This window comes from Thunnus thynnus, chromosome 18 (assembly GCF_963924715.1).
Source record: "Thunnus thynnus chromosome 18, fThuThy2.1, whole genome shotgun sequence".
Taxonomy (NCBI): domain Eukaryota; kingdom Metazoa; phylum Chordata; class Actinopteri; order Scombriformes; family Scombridae; genus Thunnus; species Thunnus thynnus.
In genome coordinates this window covers 15301895-15313368 of record NC_089534.1, presented here as the reverse complement: position 1 = coordinate 15313368, position 11474 = coordinate 15301895, and the positions used below count along the sequence as shown (strand labels likewise).

General features: G+C 39.6%; 1 protein-coding gene across 3 annotated transcripts; it reads left to right on the top strand.

Annotated features, from left to right (window-relative positions):
• The first annotated feature begins 1657 nt into the window (after positions 1-1657).
• Positions 1658-11047, top strand: ccm2 (CCM2 scaffold protein). Of its 3 annotated transcripts, none has more exons than XM_067572114.1 (10): positions 1658-2065; positions 5837-6013; positions 6220-6303; positions 6578-6761; positions 7071-7207; positions 7933-8068; positions 8298-8355; positions 8490-8625; positions 8775-8913; positions 9816-11047. In XM_067572114.1, the coding sequence occupies exons 1-10, from the start codon at positions 2036-2038 to the stop codon at positions 10118-10120; spliced, it is 1386 nt and encodes a 461-aa protein (XP_067428215.1). In that variant the 5' UTR covers positions 1658-2035; the 3' UTR covers positions 10121-11047. The 3 variants fall into 3 exon arrangements, with proteins under 3 accessions (XP_067428215.1, XP_067428214.1, XP_067428216.1); XM_067572113.1 differs by having other exon boundaries at positions 1658-2074; XM_067572115.1 differs by lacking the exon at positions 1658-2065 and adding an exon at positions 3321-5162.
• Positions 11048-11474: the final 427 nt, after the last annotated feature.

The following is an 11474-nucleotide window of genomic DNA, read 5'->3' as shown; positions in this document are numbered from 1 at the left end:
TTTTCATGTTTGAGCACAGACCAAACACATTGAGAAGCCACCAAAGTGACATTTACTGACCGCCCTAAACACTTGAAAGAACTAGCAGCCACAATACCCGTTACCTCTTTACACACAGAAAAATATATAAAAGAGAAGAAAGAAAAAATACAGACAGATCAATAGGACAGAATTAGAAAGTAAAAAATGCTGATGCATTTACTGTACATGTGTTCAGTGCTGCATTATTCCCCTCACACCATTCTCAGTCATATAGTATCTTTTGCCTCCTTAACATGAAACTAATTAAAATACAGCCTTAGGTGTAACAATGAATTATGTACACAATTATCCTTCATCATCTGTGTTTAATGATCACTCAGTGATACAATGTCACTGACTTGTTCAGTGAAAATTAAGAAATTCTGTCCACATAAATTAAAAATCTTTAGGGGTGGCCATGTTGGTCTGATGGTCCAGAACAAAATATTACAATAACGATTAATTTGAAATTTGGTGCAGATCCCCAGAGGATAAATCACTGACTTTGGCAATGTGCCCTTGAGACTTTCATGCCAACATGCTGATTCCCATCAGTGTCATGCTAATGTGCTGCAGGTTACATGCTGAATAGCATGCAAGCATTTTAACATGTTATTGTCAGTAAGTGAGCATATGACCACAAGCTAACGTTCAAAACTTTGTTAGCCAAATGGTTAAGGTACATAAAACTGCAACATCCCCACTTTGACTCCAGCCAGGGACCTTTTTAGCATGTCACACACTTCTCTCTCTCCCCTCATTTCCTGTCTGCCTGTACACTGCTTTAACTGTCCAATAAAGGGGAAAATGCCTAAAAAAAAAACCCTTTACATTGTTAACATTATAGTTTTAGTTTTGATAAACATCTGTATCATTTTTTAACATATTATTCTTATTTTATGCCTTAACAGTGGCAAGATGAGAGGAAGATGGAGAGACAGATGCATAAATGCCCCATTTGAACCAGAACCCGGCCATGATATTTTAACACATCATAGATGAAAAAGCACAGATGTAATTAAGAACATTAATAACAGCTGAATTACATTTAGGATCAACAGGTGGGTTGATTACTGGGACACTTAAAGGGAAGGAGGCCACCTGTGCTGTTCCTGCTCTGACAAGTAAAAAAGCCTGCAAGTTTTATGCATAATTTAGTGATTTAGAGAATTTGAACAGAAGTATAAACATTTCAAACTATTATAAAAATGTATACATTCTTAAAGCTGTTAAAAGTGGTGGGGGCTGCCAGTTGTCTATTCAAACCATACAGTCTATGATTCAAACAAACAAGCAAACATTAAACAATTAACACAAAGATAGAAGATACTATACTATACCATACTATATAATACTATACTATCCTGTGCTGTACTATACTGTACTAAACTATACTCACCTATATGCAGAAATGAATCCTTGGCAATTGCATTTATGGCTATTATTCATAGGTCATTGAATACACTGATTATTTTTTCAAATACTTGAAAATGACATCACATTATTTTTTCAGGGTTAACTACTTGTCAATGTTGTTGTTATTATTATTATTATTATTATTATTATTATTATTATTATTATTATTATTATTATACTACAGTAGCAGCTGCTGTGTGCAAAGCAAAGCATGCTGGACCACAGTTCAACGCCCAAAATGGCGGCACGATTGAAAAGTTTTGACAGTTTTGTCCGAGTTTGTTTTCATTACAGACTATTTCTTTAGCTAGTTTTAGCTGCACTACGGCACACACCATTTTGATATTGGTGGGACGCCGGCGTTTTCTCTGATGGTTGAGGTATAATGCAGAAATGAGGATGGCGTTTTTGCTATCAGCTCAAATTCGGGCATCACTTTATCAATGCTAGGCTAGGCTAGTCTAGGCTAGGCTAAGATAGGCTAGCAGGCTAACTACTTGTCGGATGAGTGCTGGTTAAAAAGCGACGCAAGATATGTCTTGTCTCACTCGGATCTCCACCCAGAAGTGAATATGAAGAAGAGGACCTTTACGTAGAAATGGAGGATGATGTGAAAAAAGTGAAAAAGGCAAGTCGGGTAACTACCATACTTTTCAGTCCACAAGTTGACCAACTGTAGCATGCTAACGTGCTAGCTAGTCAGACCAGGCTAAGTTTAGCCAAATATCAGTTGAAGTAAAGCGGCTGACGGGGGCAAAACACTCACGATAACAGTGACACAGATACTTTCTTTTCTATCAAACAGCGTAACGTTAAATGGGGAACGTGTGATTAAGCCATTGGGAATGATATCATGGTCAGATTGGGCTTAAAAGAGACAGTGAACTGTTTCAAGTTACAATTTAATTTCAGCGATAGCATGAGCTTGACTTTGTTTTTATTTGTCATGACTGTCTAAATGCCAGCTTTAGCACACCCTGCTCCGTAGTCCACTGGAATATGTTTAGATGTTGTGAGTGTTGATAGTGGTAAATGTAGAGGAAATAATTGGGCGTTGTTGTATTATTTAGGGCAGTGTATTATCCGTTTTAAGGCTTTTTACCGCAGTGACAGCATTTTTAAAAACATAATGAAAGCACACGCAGGCTTCCTGGAGTCATAACTCTCATTGTTATGTTCAGGCGTGGGTTGTGGAAGACCAGTGAGCTCAACATCAGCTGTCAAAGGCAGCGGTTATCAGTGTCAGTCATCCTGCCCACTCTCACATATACAGTGCACATACTACCTAATGATTCAACTTCCAGATCTTCATGTTCAGACACATAGTTGACATTTCCTTTAGAGACATCCCTTTGTCTTCTATCCCTGTTGTGTCTTGTAACTTGTTAAGCCTCTTGGCACTGGAGGAAACTGAAAGGGCAAGCCCTCAGACTGAGCAGCATAATGAGAAGTGAAGTGTCTTGAGGTCAAAATCTTTGTTATGATTATGCTGTAGTCATACCATCATTTTTCCACGACAAAAACACTTGCTACTTCCCACTTAATTCTTCCTCCTCTTTGTGGGAGGGGAAGTTTTGGGACGGAAATGAAGTGATAGCCTGGTACTCAGAGGGCTTGTTGTGGCAAGGAAATGTTTTTTTTCTTTTGCCAGTCATATGAACTAATCCAAAATCTACAAAAAATCCTCTCAAAACATGTTATCACTAATGATATATTGCCTAGTTATGGTTCTTGTGGCGACAAATTAAAAATAGATTCATAATGTATGTTTTCAAATGTTTTTTTGAAAAGTCATACATCCTTAGGTGGAGAAAAATTATTTACTTTTTTTCTGTTCATTTCAGTGCTGATCAGTGTTGTCACTGAGTAATATTATAATGACTTCTCTTTGTTAGTCTGTAGGACTGTGTTGGTGCAAGAATGAACTTGTAATGTTGATGTCTTGTTGGCAAGGTTTAAGACTTACTGGTCATTTAGGGCTCACTGCCACCAGTGCATACAGTTCTTGTTTGTGCCACTTGGTGGTGATAGTGAATAATGTTTAACCCAGATGTATTTTTATTTTCACTGTAAGGAGCATTATATTTTTATGTAGGTTCAAGTGAAATCTCTGACTCTCTGATAACATGACGAAGTCTGGTAATTGTCAAAGATATCTGGAGATTCTGGGGAAATTTACAGCTGATTTACCTGACAGGAATATAGCAGGATGTAGACTGTCTTGACTCACACATACATTACATGTGTTTATTTTCAGCCCAGCTGGAGCGGTAATCTCTCAAAATAGACGAACAGTAGAAGTAAAATCTTTGACGGTGAGGCTTCTATGTCAAACGGCGCCTTTACAAATGCTGACAATTCAACAACAGCGAAGAAGAATTTAATGTAATGGAGGTTCTGCAGAGTATTTCTTGAAATGCAAGTCATACAGTTTTACATTGAGGCCACTGTGGGAAAATTGAGCATTGTGTTTGTGTATGAGGCAAAACAGGTTGCTTAATATATATGAACATTCAAATTTTGACTGCTTGTTTCACTGTGAATAGCTCTTCATAAACATTCAGGTGTGGTAATGATTTGTAGGATTGAATTTTCATTCTTATACCCAGTTGTTTTACACTAAATTCGGTTAAAACAAAACAACATAAAAGCAGCTGCTTGTACTAGTTGTGTTTTCCTTGTCTCATCATGCTCCACACAACAACATGACTCCTCTCACACTCAGTCTAAGTTTTCCTACATTGTCCTGAGTTGAATAATGTTTGAAAGGCCATATACACTTGTTGTCATTCAGGCCATCACGGCACAAAGAAAGCATAATTTGTTTCGTTGCAAACAGACTTTCACCAAAAAAGGCACCTGTACACCTTAAGGCCATTCACTGGGGTCAGCTACAGTAGCTCATGTCTCACATTTCACTAGTAAAAGCCATACAATGTTAATGCACCTGTCTTCTGGAGCTACGTGCTGTTAAATAATGCACTGGTCATAGGTTGTGCAATTCTGTGGGGTCTAAAGTCCGTGGGATCAGATGTCAGCACATCAGGCAGGAAACGAATTGTACGTAGGATGTAAGATTCAAATGCAACTTTCTCACCTCTGCTGCATTTGTGATGTTTTGTCAACATAGGTTTGACTTGCTTCTGGTAAAGATTATTGCAAATGTGAGCTCTGTGGTAAGAATGTACACAATCTTATGTCTGTGGTTTAGCAGTGATGTGTATGAACCTTCAGTGGCAGAGCTGAGTCTTGAGTGAGTGAGTGAGTGAGTGAGTTAGTGAGTGAAGGAAACAATCATCAAATCACAATAAAATCAAATGATGTGGTGTGCTGCACAGACGCCCTTTTTGTCTGTGCAGCAATGTTCAAAATAACGAGAAGTCCGCTGCAGCTTTTTTAAGAGTTTCGATATTCAAAGCACCAACGCACGTGTCATCACAGGAAGTCGTGGCTGGTCCCCTTCCTGTTCTTGCACGGGTGTAAAGAGACAGACACTCTTTCCTTCTCTTCCTTTGTGAGGGGTCACACCCCCCACACACACACACAAACACTTAGCCTTTGTTTGATCCTGTGTGTCTCTCACCAGTTGGCAACTGTCACTCTGTGTGAGTGGAGGCAACAGGTGACTAGTTCAGACAGTGTGAGCGGAGCAGCATCCGCAGTCAAGCTGCATGCGTGTTGTCGAATAGACGTGTCTTCTAGCGTGTGGTTTCATGGAGAACGAGGTAGGCTTTCATTTTTTAAAAAGAAATACTTCGGATCTAGAAACATGCTTTTTTTTACTTGCAGGGTTGACATAATGGACAAAATTTCACTGAGCTCTTAAACAGCAACACAATGTTGACATTGTACCACTTGATATAGGAGCTAATTGATGACTTTGATGATTTGAATGCCTTTTTTATTACTTGCTACTTGCTTGCTACAAAATGCGGTTTCTTTTTGCACATGCTATGCTCGACATTTGAGCAACATGTTTCAGGTAACACAAAGGGCTATACATTTCCACTCTCAAAGAGTCCATCTGCTGTGTTTTACCCTGCAGCTAACAGCATGGTCAGAGAAAGCAGAAATTACTAGGCATGCAAGTAGCACAGTCAGCAGAAGTTTGATATAGCTTCTTGTTTTTTGGGAAGTTTCTTTACTGTGTTGCCAGCCCCTCGCAATTACATCACACATGTGTTGTGGATCTGAAATCCTGTAATCATTCATAATGTTCTGTTGCAGAGAATCAGAGATCAGTGGCTTATAATTTAGAGAGTTTGACATGCTACATATCCACACTCACTAAATCTCATCTTTCAACGACAAAAGCAGAGACCGATTCCTGTTGTGTTACCACAAACACGACAATATTCTAATTTCTCTCTACCCTGCCCTCTTTGTCTTTCTTCACTAGCCTGGCATCGTGTCTCCATTCAAGCGAGTCTTCCTGAAAGGAGAGAAGGGGAGGGACAAGAAGGCCCAGGAGAAGGCCACCGAGCGTAGGGCCCTCCACACCTTCTCACTCTCTCAGCCTGACCACCGCATCGACCCTGACATCCTGCTTAACGACTACATTGAAAAGGAAGTTAAAGTGAGTAGAAGCAGGAGAGTTATAAATCAACTAACTGAACACTGAAAATGTTGCGTTGCTAGTTTGTTAGTAGAAGATAACAGATTCAGCTTTTGTTCTTTGACATATTGGGTTATTTATTTTTGCTTTGTTGGTAATTGGTGATAATTCACAGCTCAGGATTTGTGTTCAGCTCTTTAATTTAGTGCGTGTTCTCCTCTGTTCAGTACTTGGGGCAGCTGACATCAGTTCCAGGATACTTGAACCCATCAAGTCGGACGGAAGTCCTCCAGCTCATTGACAATGCAAGGGTAAGTATCTTTTTCTCTTTCTCTTTCTCTTTCTCTTTCTCTTTCTCTATGTTTTTCAACTGTTTGATATATTTTTCATAACTGACATCAATAATAACATCAAATGAAATTCCCTTAATACTCACAGCTCTGTTTATGCAAACAAAGAGTTGATAAAAGCTTTAATAGATACATTTATTCATGATGAATTGAATATTTGAGTTGTCACATATGGTATGTATAAATCATGTCGTAACATGTATAATTACCCACATTGTATGCCTCTCTTTCTCAGAAGTCACATCAGTTGGCAGGCCAGCTGACATCAGAGCAGGACGCAGTGGTGAGCTTGTCGGCGTACAACATCAAGCTCGTGTGGCGCGACGGAGAGGACATCATCCTGAGAGTGCCCATCCATGATATTGCTGCTGTGTCCTACATCAGGGATGACTCGTTGCACCTCGTGGTGATCAAAACAGGTGAGACAAAAACATATACAGGTTCCTGTTAGAGCTGAGATGTTCAAATGATAGGGGTACAAGGATACACAGAGAAGTGGAATTGTCCAAGGACAAGTTAATTAACAGGGACCAATGAGGATCTGATTATGTAAAATCCAATTTAAAACAAATGCTTAACTGACATATTTCCAGGAAAGTAAACTGCAATAATGAGAAATTACTCAAATAATGTGGCCCAAAACAATTCATATATCAAAAATGTTAAAAATGTTGCCTGCTAAGTTGGCAACAGATGAATAATCAAACTTATTTTTCTGTGTTTTTCAGCCCAGGAGTCAGGAGGCTCTCCCTGCCCCAGCTCGTGTCCTGATCTCAACAAATCTCAGACCCTGAGCTCCTTATCAGAAAGTGGAGCTGTGCTTGTGGAAGTCTGCTGTCTGCTTGTGTTGGCAGTTGATAATAAGGTAGTTGTTTTTTGTGGTTGTTGTTACTGTTAGGCCGTGTTAACAACAAACAAACATGTTTTGCAGCAGCTAAATGGAAATCTGCTGAGTTTATTCCTTTAGTTGAGTTTGGTGAAATGGGTGAGAACAACGCCCTGTTAACCACAGTGCACTCCAAATTGACTTGCTGAGAGTGCTTTAAAATACGAAATGTTGTTGCAGTGCTGAACGTGAATCAACTGCATAAATGATCCTCAAAAATGCAGTTTTGTTGGTACAATGAGATGGATGCTGACTTCTAGTAGACAGCAGTTACTTATTTTTGGAAATTGCTTTCATAATCAGCTGTTTCTTCACGTGTTCTTACTGATATGTTGACCAGAAATTGTCACCGATTTGACATAGGGATCATTTCAAATGATGTTACAGTATTTGAAGATAATGCCAACATTATTGTAAAAAAAAGATCTGTCTGTGCTGTCTTGGTTTTTACTAAAGAGCGCATTATTGGCGCGTCCTGGTTGCCTGCTGGTTGGGACGTGTGCTGCATGGCTGCAGCGTCCGAGGTTCCGTTCCGGTGTCGGACCTGCATATTGTTCCCTGTCTCTCCCTCCCTTTGTTTCTTGTCATTTCTCAACTGTCGCTATCCTATGAAGGCAAAAAAAAATGCCCCAAAAAATGTATATTAAAAAAAAAAAAAAAAAAAGAGTGCATCGTTAATTACTTCTGCTTTCCTTGTCTTGTAGGCAGCAGCAGAGGAGCTGTGTCTTCTGCTCAGCCAGGTCTTTCAGATTGTTTACACAGAATCAACCATCGACTTCTTGGACAGAGCCATTTTTGATGGAGCAACTACGCCCACCAGACACCTTTCTCTATACAGCGGTAAGGAAAAGAACCAATCAGCAATCAAACAAAAATACCACAAATGCACGTTTAAAAGATTATTGATATTATTTGTTAAATAAGCATATCAAATAGATTTAGCCAAATTTGATTTGGATAAGTACTGTAGTATAACAGAAAACAGTTTTTGGAGTCTTGCCAAGTTACTGAAATTTCAGAGCAGTAGTCTGCTGTGAACCTGTAAATACCCATTACCTTCATTTTGTAGATGACTCTTCAAGCAAAGTGGATGTTAAGGAGGCATTTGAAGCAGACGCCAGCACATTGTAAGTACTCAGTTGAAGAGTGTTATCTCAATGAAAGGTTTGCATTTCAGGCACAGTGATCAAGAACGATTTTGACACCTTCACTGAAAGTGTTGTTTACATTGCTACTTGTCACTTACAACTTCTTCTTTCAGTCCTTTCCAGGTTTCTATGGAGGCAGACGGGAACTCCCCATCAGCCTCCACCCCAGCTTCACCTCAGACGAAGACCGCGAGTGAAGGAGAGCTCAGTACCACAGCTGCAGAGCTGCTTCAGGACTACATGACCACAGTATGACTATCTCACCATGTCTTTCTTTGTCTAACCCTCACTTTTTGAGAATAACATTAGTAAAAAAGCTCTGCTAAGGCCATTTTTACAAGCTGATATTTGGTTAATTAATTTATTCATTTTTAAATTTAATTTCCTTTCCCCTCCAGCTGCGGACAAAGCTGTCATCCCAGGAGATCCAGCAGTTTGCTACTCTGCTCCATGAATACCGGAACGGTTCCTCCATCCATGAGTTCTGTATTAACCTTCGACAACTCTATGGGGACAGCAGGAAGTTCCTCCTACTCGGTACGACTACTCTTCATTTTTCCACAAGTAAAAGATGCAGTCTCGCATAGGTAGACTTCATTTTGACCGCTTGAGAAATTCAAGCACCAAATCTGGCTTGAATTGTCAAAGTCAAATGGCTGCACAGAGATTTGCAAAAGTCTCATTGATCCATGTTTTGATTTCCAGACTCTTTTTTTAGTTTTATAGGATTGAGGTCATGTTATATGAGATTAGTTTGTTTTTTCATTAACAGTGTGAATCATCTGATCACTGATCTAATGAAAAAAATATCCAGACATGTAAGACTTGTAAGAAGAGCACTACAGCATACTAAAAAAGAAAAATCCCATCTTGGAACTGTGTTTACTGTGTTAATGGTTGCGTGAAATAGCCGGTCGTACATAAAACAAGTTTTATCAAAACATAACCAGATGTCACATAGTGATGGATAACAGATGTGCCTATGAACCTGTTGCTCTGTTCCTTGTCCAGGATATTATATTTGTCTAAATTGTGGTCATGAATACATCTGTGTTTTAAGTGCCACTTTTATCATCCAATCACACATGGATATAAACTAATATGTCCTACTGCTCCCAAAATGGATTGATTTACTGATCTGGTCAAATTGTGATTCAGATGCTGGTGAAAAGTGTATGTAGCAAATAGTGGACAACAGTCTACGTCAGCAAAGGTTCACTTTTGTCTCTCTGCAAGACACCATAGTGACACATTAGTAACCAATAAGCAATGCTGTCTCCTCACTAATGTGCACCTGCTGCTGATGTTCTGTTACATTAAATGTGACATAAACATGTTTGTATGTGGATGTAGCACTTGAAATCATATTGTAAACAGTTAATGATCATACGCATTAAACCTTCAAAAACAGTAAAAACTTTTTTCCTTGTCCCCTGCAGGCCTGCGACCCTTCATACCAGAGAAGGACAGCCAGCACTTTGAGAATTTCCTCGAGACCATCGGCGTCAAAGACGGCCGAGGTATCATCACCGACAGCTTCGGCCGTTACCGACGTACGGCCAGCTCCGCCTCCGATTCCACCACCAACGGCAACGGAGCAGCGGGAGGAAGCGGCGACAGCGCGGCCTCGGACGAGGGCCAGGAGGCCTCCGAGGGTGACGAATGGGACCGTATGATCACCGATATCAGTAATGACATTGAAGCCCTTGGCTGCAGTATGGACCAGGAGGGAGTGACTCCCTGACGTGGTGAACAAAGGGGAGGACGTGAACTGAAAGCCACTCCTCACATTAACGGTTGTGGACATGAGCTGAATGGATCAGATGAAGGTGATCCTTAGCACTGAAATAAGATTTGGTTAATTGTATTTTCCTCTAATTGTCAAGAGGATGCTTCATAGTCCCCTAAGCTCTCAAGGAACCTATTCCCACGAACACATGAAGTCAACAAATGCACTTATGCAGACCTTGTAGATGACATGCAGTCAGTTGGCTATTTTTGCATTTGCCTCTGATTATATTTTTAAGATTTCTTTGGTTTTGTACTCATTTATTGGCAGTATCTGCCACTGCTGTCAGCAATGTAGCGAAAATCTTTGAGACTGTTTTTAGAAGGTTAAGACTGAGGCTGTACTGGTTTTTGCTTTTGTATTATTATTATTAATTATTATTATTATTACAGGTCAATCAGCTTCATCCACCAGGAGAAATTTAGTTTTCTTCATTTATTTCACATTCATGTGTTGCTGTGAGAGTGTAACATTTTGCTATATATAGTTTTGTTTTTCAGTAAGATTTGTGTACCACTTTGTTTTACACTATCATTTATCAGTGTTTACTCATTTATATATATTTTTTTGCCTTATTCAAACTGACCAAGGAAATGCTGTAAAACAAAACAAAAAAAAAATTCTCATTCAATTGAAGCGATTGAGTGGGGACTGTATTTGACAAAGCCAGTTAGCTGATGGCTGATGTAACATTGTGATGTTTTGTTTTTTTTTTGTTCTACTCATGCAGTTCATCTTGTTCTGTCTCGTGACATTACATGTATCTGTCATTGTGCCTTTACACTGCAGTACTGCTGCCAACTGTCTGTCACACACAGACACGGAATTATGAACTGTAACTACAGTTGTCGAGCAAATGGTTATTAAATAACAGCTACTTTACACCGAGTGTCTGTTGTAATCTTTGTTACTTCACAACACCAAGGTGATTATGATCTTTCACACCTGTCTGCAGCATTATCAGTGCTCTCTGGCATGCAGTTTGAAGCGAGATTTCTCATTTAATTTGATCTTTTCATCGAGCAAAACCTGACAGAAGGGGCTGATTATGATCCTCTCTGACTGGTCATTTGCTTGGATGCACCTAAGCTGCAGTGGAACTTCAGCCTGAGTTTCATCAAAGCAATCATGCTGGATGTTGCTGAATGCCCTCAAAGTTAGGGATTAGTTTTGTGAGTCTGAGGGACGAGAAATTGGCAGGACAACTCGAGTTGAGCACATTCCATTCTATAAAGCCACTCACCAGGTCTTTTGTGATTTTGTGTGTGATTTCCATCAACGATCAACTTTTATAAGATTTTTCTCAAAG

Excerpts from the sequence above, each read along its gene's own strand:
- ccm2 (XM_067572113.1), top strand. The coding sequence starts at position 2,036 with ATGGAGGATGATGTGAAAAAAGTGAAAAAGGCAAGTCGG. Across the intron at positions 6,014-6,219 it reads ACATTGAAAAGGAAGTTAAA|TACTTGGGGCAGCTGACATC; the intron begins GTGAGTAGAAGC and ends TCCTCTGTTCAG. Across the intron at positions 8,626-8,774 it reads TTCAGGACTACATGACCACA|CTGCGGACAAAGCTGTCATC; the intron begins GTATGACTATCT and ends TTTCCCCTCCAG.